This window comes from Bufo gargarizans, chromosome 5 (genome assembly GCF_014858855.1).
Source record: "Bufo gargarizans isolate SCDJY-AF-19 chromosome 5, ASM1485885v1, whole genome shotgun sequence".
Classification (NCBI taxonomy): Eukaryota; Metazoa; Chordata; class Amphibia; order Anura; family Bufonidae; genus Bufo; species Bufo gargarizans.
This window is the reverse complement of record NC_058084.1, coordinates 122,074,625-122,097,832: the sequence shown is the minus strand read 5'-3', so window position 1 is coordinate 122,097,832 and position 23,208 is coordinate 122,074,625. Positions and strand designations below refer to the sequence as shown.

Below are 23,208 nucleotides of genomic sequence, written 5' to 3'. Positions count from 1 at the left end.
TTTCCCCATAAATCAATAGTGCATGCATTGATGAAAGAGTTTGCAATTTTGACAGATGATCACAGTATTGAGACTGGAATAACATGGAGATTATACGAAAGACGCTAATTGGAATCTTCTTTATTTTAGAAGCAGAAACAGAACTGAGGGCTGAGGACACAGTGCAGCACTCCAAAGTCTGGGAGAGCATCATAACAGCTACTGCTTGTCCTTTCTGGAACTGAGTTAATGAAAAACGGATAATTTAGAGATGGAACATTCAGAGGGGAATAAATGTAGGACGCAGGTGCTATTATGGTCAGGAAAACTGTTATTACTACATGTACATGATGGCTATGGATACTTTAACATTAGCGTTTCTATTTTCCGGTATTGAGATCCGTCATAGGGTCTCAATACTGGAAAAACCGCTTCCGTTTTGTCCCCACTCATTGTCAATGGGGACAAAACGTAGCTGAACAAAATGATCCAAAATGCATTCTGTTCCATTTGGTTGCATTCCCATACAGGAAAGCAAACCGCAAAATGCTGCGTTTTTCTTTCCATCATTGGATGTGGCGCAGAGTTTAACTCTGACACAATAGAAAACGGATCCGCCCCCTTTCAATTTCAATGGAGTTCATGATGGTTCTATCTTGGCTATGTTAAAGATAATACAACCGGATGCATTTATAACGGATGTAGATAGTTGTATTATCAGTAATGGAAGAGTTTTTGCTGAACCCTACAGGATCCAGCAAAAACGCTAGTGTGAAAGTAGCCTTATTCTAAAAATTCACCTGGAATAATAGGTACACTTTAAAGGAACACTAAGCAGAAAATATACTTTTTTCAACAATTACCCTTTAACAACTGTTATTGCAGCTTTTATGTACATTTTCAATTAGGTCAGTAGAGCGCTGATCCTACAGTTAAAAATGTCACCTACGCCCCACCCCAAAACCCTTTATTGTCCTCTTATCCTTAAATTCTATTCTGTATAATTTTGCAATGAAAATGAAAAAAATATATACAGCTGTAAAAAAGTATCTGTATGGCCTCATGCACACGACCGTTGTGTGCATCCGTGGCCGTTGTGCCGTTTTCCGTTTTTTTTCGCGGACCCATTGACTTTCAATGGGTCCGTGGAAAAATCGGAAAATGCACCGTTTTGCAGCCGAGGCCGTGATCCGTGTATCCTGTCCGTCAAAAAAATACGACCTGTCCTATTTTTTTGACGGACAACGGTTCACGGACCCATTCAAGTCAATGGGTCCGTGAAAGAACACGGATGCACACAAGATTGGCATCCGTGTCCGTGATCCATGGCCGTAGGTTGCTTTCATACAGACGGATCCGAAGATCCGTCTGCATAAAAGCTTTTTCTGATCTAAGTTTTCACTTCGTGAAAACTCATTTCCGACAGTATATTCTAACACAGAAGCGTTCCCATGGTGATGGGGACGCTTCTAGTTAGAATACACTGCAAACTTTGTACAAGACTGCCCCCTGCTGCCTGGCAGCACCCGATCTCTTACAGGGGGATATGATAGCACAATTAACCCCTTCAGGTGCGGCACCTAAAGGGGTTAATTGTACTATCATATTCCCCTGTAAGAGATCAGGGCTGCCCGGCAGCAGGGGGCAGACCCCCCCCCCTCCCCAGTTTGAATATCGTTGGTGGCACAGTGTGCGCCCACCATCCCCCCCCCCTTCCTCCCTCTATAGTTAAAAATCGTTGGTGGCACAGTGTGCGCCCACCATCGCCCCCCCCCTTCCTCCCTCTATAGTTAAAAATCGTTGGTGGCACAGTGTGCACCCACCATCGGCCCCCCTCTCTCTATAGTAGTAACAACCATTGGTGGCAGTGTGCGGCCTCCCATTCCCCCCCCCCACCACAGTAGAAGATCCATACTTACCTGCTTGCTGCTGCGATGTCTGTGACCGGCCGGGAGCTCCTCCTACTGGTAAGTGACAGTTCTTTAGCAATGCGCCGCACAGACCTTTCACTTACCAGTAGGTGGAGCTCCCGGCCGGTCACAGACATCGCAGCAGCAAGCAGGTAAGTATGAATCTTCTACAATTGTACTATTGCTAAGTAACCATGGCAACCAGGGATGCAGTAGCTTCCTGGTTGCCATGGTTACCGATCGGAGCCCCAGCGATTAAACTGGGACTCCGATCGGAACTCCGCTGCCACCAATGATGAGGGAAGGGGGGGGGGGATGGGAGGCCGCACACTGCCACCAATGGTTGTTACTACTATAGGGAGAGGGGGGGCCGATTGTGGGCGCACACTGTGCCACCAACGATTTTTAACTATACAGGGAGGAAGGGGGGGGCGATGGTGGGCGCACACTGTGCCACCAACGATTTTTAACTATACAGGGAGGAAGGGGGGGGGCGATGGTGGGCGCACACTGTGCCACCAATGATTTTTAACTATAGAGGGAGGAAGGGGGGGGGCGATGGTGGGCGCACACTGTGCCACCAACGATATTCAAACTGGGGAGGGGGGGGGCTGCCCCCTGCTGCCTGGCAGCCCTGATCTCTTACAGTGCGGCACCTGAGGAGTTAATTGTGCTGATCACGGCCCCCTGTAAGAGATCGGGTGCTGCCAGGCAGCAGGGGGCAGTCATGTACACAGTTTTTCAGTGTATTCTAACCTGAAGCGTCCCCGTCACCATGGGAACGCCTCTGTGTTAGAATATACTGTCGGAAATGAGTTTCACGATGTAGCTCATATCCGACAGTATATTCTAACATAGAGGAGTTCCCATGGTGATGGGGACGCTTCAAGTTATGTTCGGGTGTCCGCCTGGCCGTGCGGAGGCAAGCGGATCCGTCCAGACTTATAATGTAAGTCAATGGGGACGGATCCGTTTGAAGATGACACACTGTGGCTCAATTTTCAAACGGATCCGTCCCCCATTGACTTTCAATGTAAAGTCTGGACGGATCCGTCTGAGGCTATTTTCACACTTTAGAAATGTTTTAACAATATAATGCAGACGGATCCGCTCTGAACGGAGCCACCGTCTGCATTATGAACACAAGTGTGAAAGTAAAGGGACTCCTGACTTTACATTGAAAGTCAATGAGGACGGATCCGTTTGCAATTGCACCATATTGTGTCAACGTCAAACGGATCCGTCCCCATTGACTTGCATTGTAATTCAGGACGGATCCGTTTGGCTCCGCACGGCCAGGCGGACGCCAAAACGACTTTTTTTTCATGTCCGTGGATCCTCCAAAAATCAAGGAAGACCCACGGACGAAAAAACGGTCACGGATCACGGACCCACGGACCCCGTTTTTGCGGGCCGTGAAAAAAAACTGTCGTGTGCATGAGGCCTAAGTCTGAGGAGATCAACCACTTCTATCTTCCTCTTTTTTTTTTTACTATCCAAATGTTTGCAGCAGGATCTGCCTTGCCTTGTCTGCAATAGGATACAAAGAATGTTAAAGGGGTTGTGTAATGAGATAAAAGGTAATTTAAATGTTTTTATTGTTTGAAATGGATAAAACTTCCATTGAGCGGGTCCTATGGTCCATGAGGCTCCACTTCTGCGTTTGTTCCCACATAGAAAAACACCTACAATTATTTGTATCTGTTTCTAAAAATATGGATAATATAGATACTCAGTTCCCCCTAATTAATAACTCGTAACAGAAAACACATTTTACACATAAATCAATTTATTTTTCCAAACAAAACAGAGGAAATGTCAGCCCTCAAATCTTTGATTTTTTTTTTTCACTGAAATCTGTGGACCTGGTTCCACAACTTAAAGTTGTCTTGTGTAATAATAATGTACAATATATTAAAAATATTCAATAGTTTTTTCACATTATATTTCACAAACAGTATCACAAAAGTTTTTCTTAAGTAAGCAACAATGATTCTAGAAACACTCAAAAAAAGCATAGCAATGCCCACAGTTACAAGAAAAAGTGCACATTACCTAGTCACAATCACAGTCAGTCTATATAAAACAGGTATGTATATGTACAAAATATCATCACTGATGCCTTAAACTCATTGTCAAAAATTGAATTACATTTTTACATGAAATAAGGCAAATTCAGGAATGCACAAGGGACGTGATATCGAACAAAAGCTAAACAACTAAACATATCATACTGTGCAAAGAACAAAAGTACTTTCTACAGCTAAAGTGAAAATTATGATTCAGTGCACAAAGAAACACTAATAATGTGCAGTCCACATTGTAAAATAAGGAGCTAGAGAGGTTGGAATTTTCTATCGATTTTTACAGGTTATTTATTTTTTGTACAGGTTTCGGTTTTGTGGGAGGTTACAATTCACATACTGTGCGTGCAAAGTAACCGAGTTTCACCCCTTTTTATTTGGAGAGTGGTTAGCAGTATAATAGTCTGCATGGCAGTGCGCTGCTATCCCCTCTGGCAGCAAAAGGGTTTACCCGCTGGGTGCGAGAAGGACGAGGCCTTTAACCCCCTCCAGTGGGTAGGTAAATATATCTGCTTAAAATGAAAAATACACACCAGAGTGCAAATTATCAGATTGTCACTTGCAACCTCTTAAAGTATTGAGTCATCAATATCCAACCTCCGAAAGAAGGACAAGCACACGTTAAGAGCAGCAAACATCATGTGTTGATAACAGGGCAGAGACATAGGTTCCCTGGGATGGGTCATATAGAGAGCTCGTAATGTAATGGCAGACTATAATCCCAGGATGTGTGACCTGATAAGGGTGCCCCGGGGAATCCTGCTACATGTACTGTATGTACCATTGCTATGTTGCTAAGGAATACGTCATATTCTCACCAACAATAAATCAAAGATAGATCTGTAAACATACATGGTAATTCTGGTGAGTAGTTTTCTCGACCTTTTCGCTGAAACTCCTTTTGTCTAAGGGTGCTGTCACGTGTTCAGGTTTCTTAACACAGTTTTTCAATCCAAAATCAGGAGTGGATCATAAAAGGAAAGAAAGTATTAAAGAGGTTCCCCAGGAATCATTTAAAATGGTCACACGCAACCTGTCCTAGAATGTGAGCAGGACCAATTGCCTCCACTTGCAGAGCTGCCTAGGAGGGTGATGGGAAGGGCCCCACTATACACTAAGCTCTGGCACTTGCATGTACTACACCTTGGTGAGCGTTGCTGTCAGGCTGTTCAGCCATGGTGACATATCATAGGCAGGATCACATCATTACCATCTATTGAAGAAAAGTGCAGTGTGTAGTGAGGTGGCTGTGCAAGTGGAAGCAACCAGTCCTGCACCGGGGCCATTTTAAATCATTCCCAGAGAACCCTTTTAAGGACAGATTTAACTTCTCCACCTTTTTGAATCTACTATTTGTCTTGGCATCAGAAGAACTGAATGTGTGGCAGCAGTCCTAGAGAAGTCCGTCAGTCACACTTTAAGGGTCCATTCACACGTCCGTTGTTTCTTTCCTGATCTGTTCCGTTTTTTGCGGAACAGATCAGGACCAGTTCTGGACCCATTCATTTTTAATGGGTCCTGAAAAAAATCGGACAACACAATGTGTGCTGTCCGTTTCCGTTATTCTGTTCCGCATGTCCGATTAAATATAAAACTTGTCCTATTCTTTTCCGCAAAAATCGGATCCTGGTACAATACAAAGTCAATGGTTCCGCAAAAAAAAGGGATGACATTCGTATGTCATTACGTATGTCATCCGTTTTATGCGGAATCCGTTCCTGGAAATTAAATCCTGCCCACAGAAATCACTTATTCACTTTTTTTTTTTTTTTTTCAAAGAAATCCAAACAACTTTATTTGCTTTGTGAAATTTAGACATGTTTCCGTTTTTTGCGGATCCGCAAAAAACGGATGACATACGGAAACATTTTCAGGAACAACGGATCCGCAAAAAAACGGACCGAAATTCGGGATATAGAAAAATACTGAAGTGTGAATGTAGCCTAAGCTGTATGAATATCTTCCCACTAGTCAATATAGGATGGCGCTGTCTCTTTCGATTTTGTGTCTACAGAACACAAACCCTTTTGCAGAAATATATGATGAGGCAATGACATCTCATATGTAGCGGTCCATCCAGACCCTTGAGAATCTGCAGTCTAAAGTATGCTGAGGAGAGGTCTCCATGGAATCTTCAAATTGTTCTACCATTTCTAGAATAGTCTCTACTCTACTAAACATGTAACATTTTATGAGGTACCTTTATGTAATGGAAAACTCAGTGTCTTCAAGGCTTTCCGTGGTAAGTAGCCTTCGAATGAATTGACATCTTATCACTTACAGTATCAGCATTTCCATTTACACTTGCCACTGCTTCAGCAGGTACCACCACAGAAGCTTCTGGACTTTTGCTCTACTCTAACAGAAACATTGAAATGAAATAACATATAAAAAATATCACTTGAAAATGGCTTTATTTGGACCTACATTGAGGTATACATTCCTCAATCCTGTCACCCCATAGTGGAAGTTTGAAAAGTGTAAAGTGTCGGGCGCTGTGCGTTATTTTATAAGAAATTGAAAACTGCAGGAAAGGGGAAATTCACTTGTAGGGAATGTGAAAAGATTACGGTTAAAGAAATGAAAATGTCTGCATGAAAAAATGACCATATAAAAATCACATTATTTAAAAAATATGCAATCCTTCATTAAATGTTCTACCATGAGTGTATGTTGGCATTTTGTCCTGCTATGTCGTGTAGCTGTGATTCCGCAGTCAGTAGAACATTCCACTAATATTGCACTTGGAAATAATTTAACAATTTAGTGTCTTCCTTTTGCTCCACTGCTTTGCATGACTTAATGATCTACAGCCACATATGCAATATTTAAACTGACACACAGAACAAAAAGCTGGACACATCAAAGACCTGCAGAATGTCAGAGGTCTCAAGTTCACCGGCAGCACCTGAACATCACTTCATGGATTGAAAAACAGTGTGGCATTATGGTAATTATCTCCTCTACTCGTCAGTGCGGTAACCAGACGGGTCCACTCTGGCATATACATTGTCAGCATGTCGTTAGTGGATCTCCGGCGATAAACCAGGCCAAGGAAGAGGTTGTGTTACTCAGTTCTGCTGTAAGATCAGGTTTTCTAGTTCATCTGCAGAACGTAGCAAGAAAGCTGCTGATTCCCGGTAGCCGGCCACCAGCTGCCTGACTGCGGTAATTTCAGTAGGGTTTAGCTGAGGTCTGGAGCTTGTGTTGCTGGATGATGTGGAGGTAGTCGCTAACTGCCTCTTCATGCTCAAATCTGTTGGCCCTGCTGAAGACAAATCAAATTAAATGCACATCAGTATCACGACCATGTATCTTCCATACTGTACGCTGCACTGCCTGGCACAGTCATCTGTACACATTAGTCACATGTCATTGAGACTGCTGACAATGAGCCGCTAATGGTTCTCAAGAGCAGATAATACAGAATAATATGTAAATGGAATTCATTTGCTAGTAAGTATGGGAAGAATAAAGCATATAAGAAATGTGCAAATTTACTATATAAGACAGTCATAGTGTTTCAGAGGAGCACAAGAAGAGGTCTCTTGACTAGTGTTGAGTTTAGCGTACAAGGTTCAGGTTATCTAAGAATTACGTTAAGGATTCCATAAGTTATCCATAACGGAATTCTTAGATAACCTGAACCTTGTACGCCGAACCTGAAAACACAGGTTCGCTTATCCCTACTCTTGACAGTTACTATGTTATTGAGGCTAAGCACTGCCCTATGGGTTGGTTTACCTACCTTTTCTCTATATAAAATGTCTTCTTTCTATTACTGACTCCCTTTATGAAGGCAGGCAATCTAACAATAGAGCAAGGCTGTGGTAGGAATAGCATGTGCCTTGCAAGTCCATCAGCAGAGTACATCATACAACTTGTGACTTTACACATGAGAGAATTGCTTACAACATACCCATGGGGATGAGTGAACTTGTGTATTCATGTTCGGCGTACAAGGTCCGGGTTATCTAAGAAGTCCGTTTTGGATTCTGCTACCACGGACCATAACTCATGGTAGTGGGATCCATAACAGAATTCTTAGATAACCCGAACCTGAACCTTGTACGTCGAAATTGAAAACACAAGTTCACTCATCCCTACATACCCTCTATTAATGAGGTTGGAGCATCTTGCAGTTTGATGGCATATTGCTGGGATATGCCACCAATGTCTAACAGGTCCTCTGGGACCCGCACCTATCTCTAGAATAGAACCCCCAAAATGAGCAAAGGCACACCGCGCAAGTGTGGCCACCTCTATTCACTTCAATGGGAGTGCTGAGAATAGCTAAGTGCCAGCTCGGCCATTTCTGGAACTCCCATAGAGGTGAATGAAGAGTCAACTGCATTTGTGCAATGCTCTCTCCATTCACTTCTATGAGAGTTTCGGAAACAGCTGAGAGTACTCACCCGGCTCTTTTCGGAACTCCCATAGAAAGGAATGGAGAGCCTGCTGTGCATCTAACGGTGTATTCTCCTTCGCTTTGGGGGCCCCATTCTAAAAATAGGTGCAGGGACCCGCATTCTAGCGATATGCCACCAAAGTACGAGATGGGCTAACCTTTTTAAGTGCTATATGCCGGTCTTAGGGTACTTTCACACTTGCGTTTTTCTTTTCCGGCACTGTGGTCTGTCAAAAGGGCTCAAAAAGAACTGATCAGGCATATCCCCATGCATTCCGAATGGAGAGTAATCCGTTCAGGATGCACCAGGATGTCTTCAGTTCAGTCTTTTTGATTGATCAGGCAAAAGGTAAAACCGCAGCATGCTACGGTTTTATCTCCGGCCAAAAAAAACTGAAGACTTGCTTGAATGCCGGATTTTTCCATAGGAATGTATTAGTGCCGGATCCGGCATTCAAAATACTGGAATGCAGGATCCGTCCTTCTAATCTGCACATGCGGAGACCGAAAAAAAGGTGAAAAAAATAAATGCTGAATCCGTTTTGCCGGATGGCACCGGAAAGACTGATCTGGCATTTCAATGCATTTTTCTGACTGATCAAGCATTTTTAAGACTGATCAGGATCCTGATCAGTCTTACAAATGCCATTAGTTGGCATACGTTTTTCCGGATCATTTCCAGCGACAAAACTGCTTGCCGGATCACTCTGCAGCAAGTATGAAAGTAGCCTTAATCTGTCTCCCTCTGGCATCGGATGCAATTATTATTTTATTTACCAGAAATAAAATTTACCCCGGCATCGGGGACTAGTGTAGATTTCAGTCATCTGACTGACTACTTTATGGAAAAGTGGCGAGCAGGCCACAAAACCCCCAAATAATCGCAAATCTTCATGCAAAAGTGGCATGCACCAAAATGTGCATCTTTTTGACCCCAGAAAACTGGAAGAGGGGAATAATAAATGTCTCCCTGTGGTATTACAACATCCCTACTTGGCTGATATGGATGTAAAAACTGGTTTGAAATTGTGGGCATGTTCTTTGTCCCCTGTGACACATGAGTGGCAATGTGACATCACTGTGTGAGTGGATTCTGGTCTGTAACTCTGCCGTGCTGTAAATTCCAATTATTAGATTGCCTGTAGGTGAGCCATAAATATAGGGGTTGAACTGAAAGTCAGTGGGCTGCTCACAGTACAATTTTATCAGTAATATAATAATAAAGATGCAAGTGTCCACACAATAAGTCTCTGAATACAATATAAGTAAGCAGTAATCAGTGCACCCCTGAGCTGGGTTCTGGCAAACACAAAATATCCTTCTTTCTGAGTCCCTGGCATCATGTCATTAAAGTTTTAGGTTTTTATTGGTGATCCTGTTCTTTCTGCTCCTGTAGCAGATGGGACAGTCATAATGCATATCTGTTGTAGGGATTTGCTCTGGTAGGCAGAGTAAGCGGACGCAACACAGAGGCAAGAACACGGTTGAAAAACAAAAGTTCAGTGTTTATTCACATCAAAACAAGCAGACAAGGAAAAACAACACTTTACAGGGTCTTGGTGTTAATTCAGACAGCAAGATTCCACAAATCACCCGGCAGTCCACAGCAGGCTGCTCTCATGTGGCTCGCAGCCTGGCAGCGTGGCAGGTCTCAGCTCCCAAAACACAGAGATTCCACAGCTCCAGTATCACTGGAAGGATCATACCACACCCAGCTGAGCTGCTGGCTGGGTTTCTAAACCCCAGCCCAAAACCTGGCCTGGACGTGGGGAACAGCCACTCACCCTGATCTTTGGCTTCTCCTAATAAGAACTGGCCCGGATTGGCTTTACAGCCACACTAAGTAAAACAGTGTCAGCGAGCACTAGCTGCCACTGACTCACAAAATTACCGGTTCTTATCTCACCGAGGCCAGGAACCTCGGTGACATGTACCTTCCGTCAATGACGGACCCCTGCGCCTTCCTCTTTGGATCTCATCTTGAGAGTTGACAGCAACAGATTCCAAATGCAAATAGCACACTTGAAATGAACTCTGGACCTTGTATCTGCTCATTCTAATTGGGATAATGAGGGAATAACACACACCTGGCCATGGAAAGGCTGAGAAGCCAATTGTCCCATTACTTTTGGTCCCTTAACAAGTGGGAGGCACATATGCAAACTGTTGTAATTCCTACACCGTTCACCTGACTTGGATGTAAATACCCTCAAATTAAAGCTGACAGTCTGCAGATAAAGCACATCTTGTTTGTTTCATTTCAAATCCATTGTGGTGGTGCATAGAGCCAAAAAATTTACAATTGTGTCAATGTCCTAATATTTATGGACCTGACTGTAGCTATAGCAGCAGAACCAAGCTCATAACTGAGCACACTGAGCACCCACATTGCCCCCTGCTCATATAAATTTGTGTCACATAATGTGCCCCCCCCCCCAAAAATCTAAGTGCTAAATATCATGCCCCTCACAAAATGACACAAGTGCCCCCCCCCCAAAAAAAAAGAACTCCCCAAAAAATCACAATGCCCCCTCTCATATGTCCCCCAAAAGCAATGCTATACAATGCACCTAAAGAAAATCAGGTGGTCATAAATACCTGGCTCTCCCCATTCAGTTCTTTGGAACTTATGAAAATTATTGAGACAACCCTCTTTAATGCACTTTTACTGAAAGTGGGGGTTTGGGGTTATTATCATAATTTTCTCTGGTTCTACAAGATGACAACTAATTTAAAACAGTTGTCGGAGAACTTGCCAAATACCACTCCTGAGCAGCAGTGAGGGGTCTATATAGCAATACGGCAGAGGCAGAGCTAGCAAGGCACATTGTAAGGGTTGGCATAGACCATGGGGGGGATGGGCACACAAAAAAATAGTAAGAGTGCTATTTAAGTTAACCTGGCAGCAGCAGACACTGTTAGACTGCAGAGGAACAGAAGTGAGGAAACTGGTGGGTGGGGGAGCTAATACTAGCCACTCACGGCCAGGCTGGGACTAAAAAGCAGCCATGGCACACAACCCTCACCAGGCCACACACAATACTATCCCCTCTTCCCCCCCATATTGCAGAAAAACAATGGCTCAAAATGCATGCAAATTTTAGATTACTTGGTCATGCCCCTCACCACTCCCTTGAATATGTAAATCCCACCATCAAGACACATGCATCACATGCGAATAGGTGAGATTGGAAAAGACCAAAGATTGTGGGTCTAGATCCCATAAAGTCTGAGATATAACTATTAGAAATTGGGTCAGAAGTGAGAGCTGCAGGTATACCACCTGAGATATAGCCCTTAGTAGCCAAGGAAGTATCTCATACCTCCTTGGCTACATAAATTCCCAGCACTTCCATGTGCTGGTAAAAATTGAATACTGGCATCGGCATATTGATGGTAACCTCAGCTAGTCCGGTGGTTTACCGGCCAGTTGGCAAACCTAGTACTGAGGACCCCACCTACTGTGATCATCAACCAGAAACACATACTGTACAAAGAGACCCATGGACATTAACCTCAGCCAAGCAGAATGTCCATCATCCAAGAAGAGTGTCCCTCAGAAGAGAAAAGAAAATGGCACCACACTCGGGATGGGGAGCCTCGGAATCAAAGGGTCACATATATAGTATATAAAGCCCCTTAAGGGTGGTGTCACGGCTATTTCTGGCAGATCTTCATGCAGAAGTGTGATGAAAGGTATGAGAAATGTAAAGGAAACCCTTGTTCTTCCTGGTGGATCCACCTCTGGCTTTGGCTCAAAAAAACTGTATCAAAATTTTTGTGTGACACCAGCCAAAACCTTTCATGGTCGAAATGGGAATAACCCACCATAAGTACAGGGCTGTGCAGGTGGAGTTATGGAAATGTAGTAGGTACTACTTGGGAGTACTGCTTCTCCCAAGTTCTGTGAACTGACTGTAACTGAAACAATCGGTTTGGCAGAACTGGAGAGAATTGCCTGGATACCACCCCTGCTTATATCCTCCATAAGGTGTAACAGAAAATGCTGGGATATAGATTTCAATATAAAGGAACAGCAAGGCATAGTGTTCTGCTCTTCTCTGCAAAGGTATGGTGCTAGGTCACTGTTACATTATTTTTGGTATGTTGGTTCTATAGGAGAGCAATATTTAAAGGGGCTGGCCACTTTCTGGCTACTGTTGATGAATATATTTGTAAGATGATTATATGGCACTTACTCGTATAGCCTTTGTTGTTTTCTGCACTATTTTCTATATTTCATGAAATATGCCCCCTTGTTGGCCAGGACTTTGGTGGTTTCCCACATGGAGGTTCTGTCCATAAAATGGCTGCTGATGGAGGGTTATGTGACCAGGCAAATCTCCATTCAAATACAATGCACCTACAATCTGCACTTGTGCCGTGGGGAGTTTAGTGCAGGTGCAGTGTATTTGAATGGAGGAGTGATTTTTTAAATTAGAGGGGCAAAGGTTTAAAAGTAATATCAGGAAGTATTACTTTACTGAGAGAGTAGTGGATGCATGGAATAGCCTTCCTGCAGAAGTGGTAGCTGAAAATACAGTGGAGGAGTTTAAGCATGCATGGGATAGGCATAAGGCTATCCTTTATATAAGATAGGGCCGGGGGCTATCCATAGTACTTAGTATATTGGGCAGACTAGATGGGCCAAATGGTTCTTGCCGACACATTCTATGAAATCTATTAAATCTATGTGTCTGGTCACATGACCCTCCATCAGCGGCCATTTTATTGAAAAGACCTCTATGAGGACAGAGGACACTGCTTATAAAAGAAGGAAAAGGATATATCAACAAGTGCCATATAGTCACCATATACACATCAGTCAACAGTAGCCATAAAGTTGAAAACCCCTTTAATAGTTCATTTTTATATTCCTAAACAATATGTAATTATAACACGTATACATTTTTTTTACATAGAAGCAATCGGGTAAACGATAAACAGAATTTGTGAGTTATGTAACAGGAAAGCCGTCATTTTTTACCATCAGTGCTTCTATACTGTAGACGGGCATGCTGTGCTAATAGAACATGCAGAGGACTGATTATAGACTCATGAGGCCTTCCTGCACCGCACAAAAAGTTAATACACAGTAATTTACCACCCGCCAAGAACTGAATTCTACAATGCGTTGGAACAGCACATTCATAGCTCAAGCCAGGGGCTGAAAGCTCTGGATACTAACAGCATATTTTATACATAATATTTCATCTTTTTTTTAAATTTGTGTCAAATATTAACATCAGTGTATGAATAGAGCAGTGCTTATGACAGTCAGACAGAAAAATGGCTTCTGTGGTATCAATAGCATGGATCTAGGTAGAAATGTCACTCGTTAAGTCAATAGTTGTCTCTCCTGACCTATCTCCCTAAGGCCTCTTTCACACGACCATTTAGCTTTTTCAGTGGTTTGCGGTCCTTTTTTCACAGATCTGTTGTTCTGTTTTTTGTTTCCATTGTGTTTCCATTTCTGTTTCATTTTTCCGTTCCGTTTTTCCGTATGGCATATACAGTATTCAGTAATTATATAGAAAAAATTGGGCTGGACATAAAATTTTCAATAGATGGAACAGAACGGATATGGAAGATCTATACGGATGCATTTCCATATGTGTTCATTTTTTTTTGCGGACCCATCGACTTGAATGGAGCCATGGAACGTGATTTGCGGGCAATAATATGGAACGGAGAAACGGAAATACGGAAACGGAATGCATACGGAGTACATTCCATTTTTTGGCAGAACCATTGAAATGAATTAGGTGCATCTCTGCCCTGCTGTGAGCCAGAAACTGAAGTCTACATCAGCTAGAGGCTGGCGCAGACTTCAGCTATAACTTACACCTGTTTCTGGCACAAGTTATAGTCTTAAGCCCTGTGCCTCCCGCTAAGCTCCAACACTTTTGTCCCCACTTTAAAAAAGTGTCGAGAAGCTGAAAAAGTAGATATAATTTCCGCATTTTTTACGTCACAATAATGTCGTAAAGAGCTTTGTAAATGTCCCTCTAAACTGATTCTGAAATCCACAGTACGTCAATTGTTTGCATGGATGTTCAGTCCACATAAAACCCTTTGCAGATATTGAAGGCAAATCCATGTGAAAATCTAGCACATGAAGGAAAAGGCAGCGACAACTGCACAAAAATCCACATGGAAAATGCACATAAACTCATGTAGCCTAAAAAGTATTTTCTGATGAGCCATTTGGATACAGTTTTTCTGATCCAGTTTTGGAAGCCAAAAGTAGAAGTAGGTTAAAAAAAAAAAGAGAAATAGAATCTTCCCTATATCCTTCTACTCCATTTCCAATCCACTCCTGAGAATCCCAGGATTGGAGTATTCTACATGCTTCCCAAAATACACAAAGCAGGGAATCCAGGGAGGCCGATCATTTCAAGTGTGGGACCCCTCACTGAAAAAATCTTAGGTTGGATAGAGGGCATCCTCAAACCATTAGTAAGGAATACAAAAAGTTATCTACAGGACACCACTGACTTATTGAACAAACTGTCAGCCATAGGTCCCCTCCCTAAAGGCACAATCTTGGCAACCATGGATGTGGAATCCTTGTATTCGAATATCCCGCACAATGATGGATTAACTGCTTGCCGAGTATACTTGGAGGCGAATGGGATCGTCTCAGAGTCTGTACTACAACTGACCAAATTCATCCTCACCCATAACTATTTCTCTTTTGACAAGGAGATATATTTACAGTGCACTGGGACCGCCATGGGCAGTAGAATGGCACCGCAATATGCAAATCTGTTCATGGCAAAACTGGAAAATGACTTTTTGGTATCCTGTCTCAAAAAAACCCTTGGCCTACTTCCGTTTCATTGATGACATCCTAATAATCTGGACCGACTCTGAACATGAACTGATAAAATTTCATGAACAATTCAACAAATTCCATCCCACCATAAACCTGACCCTCAACTATTCCCACACTGCTTGACACTTTGAATACTGGACTGAATTTGTCCCCGGGATTTATGACACACTACAAGATCTAAGGAGTTTTCTGAAGACATAGTCGGGGCACCAGGTCTCTGAGATAACATCATTTTAGAGACCATAAAACTTTCACACCCCTTATCTGTAAGATAATTAAGGACTCATTCTCAAGATCTTTAATATGTTGTTCTGTTTTTTTTTTTTTTTTTTTCAAATGTCCCTTCATTCCCCCCATGCCTCTGTTCTTATTGTATATATATTGCTGTTTCTTCATATATTCTTGTAGTACGCCTGATGAAGGGACTGGTGATGTCTCGAAAGCTCGCTATGTAACATCATTACTTCTATTTTTGTTAGCCATTAAAAGGTATCAAACCTGCAATACCCTTATTTTGTTTCTCTTAATGAGAGCACTAAACTATTTTTCTATTGGCTAACACGGTACCAGACTTTTTCCTTTTTCTTTCAATCCACTCCTGACATTGGCATAAAAACTGCAACAAAATGGCACAAGTGAAAGACCCTAATATTAGTAGGATGCAGTTGTAACCATGCACAAATTATGATAATTTTGCTGATAAATCACATATTTGGCTTATTTAAGAAAGTATTATTGCCTTCATTGTGAGTTACAAGCAACATGCCATGAAAGCTAGCTCCCTAGAAGAGGCATACTTTATCACACCAGCAAAGCATGTTGCAGGCAGTTAGGTTTCATGAGAAGCTACCACTAAACCTGTGTAAACCAATAACTTGATGACTTGCAAGAAATGGTGCCTGTGACATCTCTAAAAACAGGTGAACGCATGTGATCCAGATGTGGGGCAAGAAAATGTTATGTTGACATCTCCTGTGAATATGAGACTTTCTGTCTTATTTTCTATTCAGCTGTTTCTTACCAGACAGTTTATTGCCTTCAGAAAGCAAATCTGTTATGTGGATGTACAAGTGGATTTTACTCTTCAAAATGTAAAGTGAAATCTGCATCAAATATCGCATGCTGCCAAATTGAAAATCCACTTAATGCTACCTACACTAGGTGGCAATACAGAGACACATTTCTTTCTCTCCAAAAGAAAGTTAAAGGCTATGGACACCTTTGGGGCATTTTTATTATTATTATTATTATTGCATTGTATTCATTTTTAGCTAAAAATATTTTTTTCAATTCATCTTTATAAAAAATGTTGAGCCCCGTTCTCTGTACAGCCCTGAGATTCTCTAGTAGCAGGCTTTGTGTCTTTACTGTGTTCCATCAGGCAGCTCAGCTGATGGCTCCATATCTCTGGTCTTTATAAACACTCATCATAGCTCAATTCTTATCTTACTGATAAGAACGTGGCTTAAATAGTTTTTTTTGAGCTATTGGCAATATAGAGATAAGGTTGATTAGATGACAGCACAAAGTGAAAGTGCGATTCTCACAGCTAGGCAAAATTTAACCATTTATGACAAAGCTGCTGAATACTTTTAATAAAGTCCAACTGAAAAAATTATTTTAAGCCCACAATTAGTAAAATGCAATCATAAAAAAAAATTTCCCCCGAACGTGTACATAGCCTTTAATCTGCATATTATTTTCCTGAGGGAGCATTGCATGGCCTATAAGACTTCCTACAGCAATTCCGGCACTCTTCACAAGAGGAACAGTACCCTCCGAGACCTATATCGAAGGCCTACATTATCTTGGAAGACAAACCAATGGCAGATTTTTCTGCAGCACTAGATATCTAGGAATAATAGTTGCTGTAATATTTTTATGCAATAAGAAATTGTTGATAATTATTATCAGATTCTAGACAGAATACACACTAGTGACACACATAAAAAGCCAATCGGTAAGATAAAATTAACAGATGTTGGTGCCTGCAGTGCCCAGCCTCAAGATGTGCTAACAGACACAAACAATATGGTTGGAACATGACTGGAACTCACACACGTATTTTGCCATCTGCCACTAGAGGGTCAGCCATGTGCTGTTTATGAAAAAAAAAGAAAAAAAAAAAAAAAAAAAAACACCCCACCTCCTCCTCCCCTGCAACAAACACTAAGGGGGGAAATTTGTCATGAAGGTAATATTTGAAGTCTGCCTTAGCGTAGCGTGCACTTCATTTATCAAATGTTGCAAGCGCAAAACACTTTTGTCTAGAAATGCTACTCCCATCTATTTTTTTTTAAGCCATTCCCATAAGGGGTAAGTTTGTGACTTTTTGGAGACTTTTTTAAAATACCACAGTGATACATTGGGAGTAAAAACCACTAACACAGCTAACCACCTCCCCACTCACTTTTCAAGACTGGAATAAGTGGTGCAAAAAGTTGCTAAATTTTTGGGCAAGTGAGCTCTGTTTTGTGACTTCATAAAACCAACATTCTGGAGTGCATTGCATGATATATTATAGATTATATTCATTTACTGATATTATGGGGGTATAAGTACAAATATCAGTTGCTACCACCACCACCATTACCACTATTGCACCTGCACATATTACACTTGGGACCCAATGCGTAAGAAGAAATGCGCTGAATGCTTTGAAAACTTCATGCACATACGGTATAAACTGGTTATGTGGATTGCGCGTAGGTAACTTGAGCGCTGCCCAGATCCCATGGTTATTTTAATTTGCCAGTGATGGTATTTTATATTGAACGTACTTCAAGAAAACCATAAATGCCGGCTCCTACAATTGTAATTATTGATGGGTGACACAAAGCATTAGCTATGTAGCCACAAAGGTTAAATCATTTACAATGACTTGAATTTCCACAAAAATCAATATTTGTTAGCGTTTTCCACTCCAATCACATTACGGCTCAATTGGATTTAATTTGTTATTTACCACTTAGTATTATGTACTGCATTTAGGGAAAGATAAGGTTAGTTTTTCTAAGTAAAATGTGTGCTTTTCCGCAACACATTTTGTACCAGCTGTTGAGGCTAGCCCTCTGGTTACTGTACTGCTCCTCTAACTGTTCTAACAGATAATAGAGCTCAAAAAGTACACATAAAAAGTATAGTATTTTATAAATCACTAAATATGTAAAACAAATGTCATAAGAGTATATTGCAAAAACATACATAATTTTTTTTATTTTATTATACGGGTATGTCCCAAATAATATATATGATGCAGCAATAACAAGTGTCAAGTATCCATCATGACAATCAGCACTAGTTAAATAGGAGGTTGAAGTAATATAGTACCAGGGAGCAAAATCACATGCATTCCCATACATAAAAGTCCTAGAAACTGCTTAATGGAACTCACCCAAGATACTATGTGCAAACCAGGATGGCGCTACCCCGAAGCGTGTTTCGGCGTGCCTTCGTCTTCCTTGAGTTTTTCCCTTAGTTATGGCATATTTACAATATGAGGACCTTATCTAGATGGCTCCTCTGCCAGGTCTCTGAGGCCAAAACTGCTTTCCCTCACTTCCCACACACACTCGCTGTAGCCAGCAGCTCCCTGCCAGCCAATCAGATTGGATTACTGAGAGACACACCTCCTCACTCTGAAGCCTAATGCAGGCATGCAGTGTGAAGGACCGCCCCTCTGTCTTCTGTTTATACTAAAGGGAAGACAGACAAGGCACAGCAACGGTCTTTTAAGGGAGTAGTGGAAAGGGACAGAGGACTTTAATGAAAGCTGTTATTATAAGGCAGGAATGTCAGACCTGCGGCCCTCCAGCTGTTGCAAAACTATAACTCCCAGCATGCCTGGACAGCCTACAGCTATTAGGGCATGATAGGAATTGTAGTTTTGCAACAGCTGGAGGGCCGCAGGTTGAGCATCCCTGTTATAAGGTAATCACAGATCTTTTGACAATCATTGACACACTAACTCAGGTATACATGCCTAACTCTAATAAACTAGCCAATAAAAAAATAAAAAATGACAGTTACCCTTTAAAGGTACACTGTCATAATACAACGTATCAGTTTTACCAGGGGCGCTCCTGTAATTTCCTGGTTAATATTGGGTTTACCTACATCCGAGTTTCCACTAAATAGGTTCAGTGGACTTTAGCAACCAACAGGAAAGACACTCAATACCAAGTCTATAGTTAATTAGATTCTTGCTGTCAGTAAACCTTGTGTAACACTTGATGTGATTTATGGGGCCATTCTGAATTGCGGGGCTGCAGCTAAAATGTGAGACTATATTACATGGGCAATACAGCTGCATTTACTTGTATTCACATGCAGCAATCATCCCCTGTGTATGGGGATAAACGATTACTGCAATCATTCATCTCCATACACACACATTCTTTTATTATAATATGTTATCAGTTGTTTATATTGGTACTTAGAACACAGCAGCCATTAATAGTGCCTGCTTGTCAGAAAATGTTCCGTCCAATGCATGTGCAAAAGTGAACGTCGTCTGTCTTTAAAGGGGCTTTCCGAGACATTATAACTGATAACCTGATCATAAGTATCTGATTGGTGGGGGTCTGACACCCAGGACCCCCGCCGATCAGCTGTTTGAGAAGGCGCCAGCGCTCCTCTGAGCACTGCTGCCTTCTGACAGCTTTTCCTAGGCCAGTAATGACATGTTCATCTACCACGAGGCCTAGGAGCAGTTCAGCCCCATAGAAGTGAATGGGGCTGAGTTATAATCCAAGCTCAACCGCTATCCAATGTACGGTGCTGTGCCTGGTGAGTTAAGAGAAGACTGTGGTGCTCACAGGAGTGCCAATGCCTTCTCAAACAGCTGATTGGCAGGGGTCCCGGGTGCAGGACCCTCACCGATTAGATACTGATGACCCATCCCTTTTAATACTGCAGACAGCAACAGGAATAACCTGTTTTTAGAGGCTAATTTACTGGTAGCAGGGAATCAGCAATCACTTACATATGTAAAATCCCAGTATAAAATATTACATGCTACACGTGACCTCTGTGAATTACTATATAATAATCTTAATTCTAAACCTTAAAACAGCATGAAATGAAATGCTTCACAAGATATTCCACTGAAACTCACCACTGTTAGAAGTATCCGAGAGATTTAGTAGGCCTCCTCCGAGCCCCCGGTAGCTATGGTAACTGTAAGTCCCATTCCCATTGATGTATAACACCTCTTGCGTGCTGGATACAGCAGATGTGGAGTAAGTGACCTGTGCGGTTTCTTGTTTTAATGGTTTATCGGGAAGTGCTGGTTCATCCTGCAAAGACAAGGTGTGAACATGTATATCAGCTGAAATATATACTGTATAACATCTATGCGGTACAGAATGCAGTGCTCCTGTTCAAGCTTGCCTATGGTATTGGTGGTATAAATATATATACAGTGGATATAGAAAGTCTACACACCCCTGTTAAAATGTCAGGTTTCTGTGATGAAAAAAAAAATGAGACAAAGATTAATCATTTCAGAACTTTTTCCACCTTTAAAGGGCTTCTGTCACCCCACTAAAGTGATTTTTTTTTTTGGGCTAGTGAAATTAGTTATATTGCGATATATGACAATATAATTGTGTTACTTACTTTGATCCAGCAGTTTCTGCAAAAAACGAAGTTTTAATATATGTAAATTCGGTCTCTACCAGCAAGTAGGGCGGCTACTTGCTGATAGCTGCTGCAGAAATCCGCCCCCTCGTCGTGTTGATTGACAGGGCCAGCTGGGATCTCCTCCTCCGGCCAGCCCTGTCGGCATTTCAAAAATCGCGCGCCTCTGTTGATTCGGCGCAGGCGCTCTGAGATGAGGAGGCTCGTCTCCTCAGAACTCCCTCAGTGCGCCTGCGCCGATGACATCACCGAAATAGAAGACGTCATCGGCGCAGGCGCACTGAGGGAGTGCTGAGGAGACGAGCCTCCTCATCTCAGAGCGCCTGCGCCGAATCAACACAGGTGCGCGATTTTTGAAATGCCGACAGGGCTGGCCGGAGGAGGAGATCCCGGCTGGCCCTGTCAATCAACACGACGAGGGGGCGGATTTCTGCAGCAGCTATCAGCAAGTAGCCGCCCTACTTGCTGGTAGAGACCGAATTTACATATATTAAAACTTCGTTTTTTGCAGAAACTGCTGGATCAAAGTAAGTAACACAATTATATTGTCATATATCGCAATATAACTAATTTCACTAGCCCAAAAAAAAACAACACTTTAGTGGGGTGACAGAAGCCCTTTAATGTGACCTATAAACTGTACAACTCAATTGAAAAACAAACTGAAATCTTTAAGGTGGAGGGAAGAAAACAAAAAAACTAAATTAATGTGGTTGCATAAGTGTGCACACCCTCTTATAACTGGGGATGTAGATGTGTTCAGAATTAAGCAATCACATTCATAATCATGTTAAATAGGAGTCGGCATACACCTGCCATCATTTAAAGTGCCTCTGATTAACCCTAAATAAAGTTCAGCTGCTCTGGTTGGTCTTTCCTGAAATTTTCTTAGTCGCATCCCACAGCAAAAGCCATGGTCCACAGAGAGCTTCCAAAACATCAGAGGGATCTCATTGTTAAAAGGCATCAGTCAGGAGAAGGGTACAAAAGAATTGCCAAGGCATTAGATATACCATGGAACACAGTGAAGACAGTCATCATCAAGTGGAGAAAATATGGCACAACAGTGACATTACCAAGAACTGGACGTTCTCCAAAATTGATGAAAAGACGAGAAGAAAACTGGTCTGGGAGGCTACCAAGAGGCCTACAGCAACATTAAAGGAGCTGCAGGAATAGCTGGCAAGTACTGGCTGTGTGGTACATGTGACAGCAATCTCCCGTATTCTTCATATGTCTGGGCTATGGGGTAGAGTGACAAGATGAAAGCCTTTTCTTATGAAGATAAACATCCAAGCCAGGCTACATTTTGCAAAAACACATCTGAAGTCTCCCAAAAGCATGTGGGAAAAGGTGTTCTGGTCTGATGAAACCAAGGTTGAATTTTTTGGCCATAATTCCAAAAGATATGTTTGGCTCAAAAACAACACTGCACATAACAAAAAGAACACCATACCCACAGTGAAGCATGGTGGTGGCAGCATCATGCTTTGGGGCTGTTTTTCTTCAGCTGGAACTGGGGCCTTAGTTAAGCTAGAGGGAATTATGAACAGTTCCAAATACCAGTCAATATTGACACAAACACTTCAGGTTTCTGCTAGAAAACTGAACATGAAGAGGAACTTCATCTTTCAACATGACAACGACCCAAAGCATACATCCAAATCAACAAAGGAATGGCTTCACCAAAGATGAACTACAAACTAAGGCGGCGGTGCCTGGCTGTCAATGACAGGACAACAAATGGGGGCAGTGACACCAAATTTCTTTCTGCTAGGTGCCTGGAAATAGTCTGGGCAGAGACAGGTGTATAAGGAAGGTGCCACCTGAGTCTGGATGCTGGACAACAAAACAGTGGGAGATGATGGGCAATTTGTAGAAATGAACATCCTGCTTCTCTCAGTCCAATGATGCGCCCCCACTCAAAGTCTGTCAACTGGCCAAAATCTCTTCAACTGCATTGTAGAGGCATGGCTAACAGTCAACAATCTCCCACCAAGAGATACACTACCCAAAAGTAGCCTCTGAGAACCTTTTTATAGGGATGCAAGTAAAGCCCTCTTGTGGTAAGAACCAGTGTCTAATCTGACCACACCTGTAATAATTTACATATCTGCCTGAAATATAACCACATGCTGAGTTAGGCTACATGCACACGACCATATGTGTTTTGCGGTCCACAAATTGCAGATCCGCCCAAAAAACGGATGACGTTCCGTATGGCATCCGTTTTTTTTGCGGATCAGTTTTTTTTTGCGGATCCATTGAAATGAATGGGTCCGCATCCTATCCGCAAAAAAAACGGATCGGACATGGAAACAAAATACGGTCGTGTGCATGAGGCCTTAT

The 23,208-nt window shown here is 42.2% G+C and overlaps 1 protein-coding gene across 2 annotated transcripts in view; it reads right to left on the bottom strand.

Annotated features, from left to right (window-relative positions):
* Positions 1-5,922: 5,922 nt before the first annotated feature.
* NOL4 (nucleolar protein 4) overlaps positions 5,923-23,208 on the bottom strand; it is a 281,515-nt gene continuing 264,229 nt past the window's right edge. For both annotated transcript variants that reach the window (XM_044293894.1, XM_044293895.1), the window contains 2 exons: positions 20,336-20,516; positions 5,923-7,238 (listed from right to left, as the gene is read on the bottom strand). In XM_044293894.1, the coding sequence (XP_044149829.1) occupies positions 7,045-7,238; positions 20,336-20,516 (375 nt within the window). In that variant the 3' untranslated portion in view covers positions 5,923-7,044. The remainder of the gene's footprint in view (positions 7,239-20,335; positions 20,517-23,208) is intronic.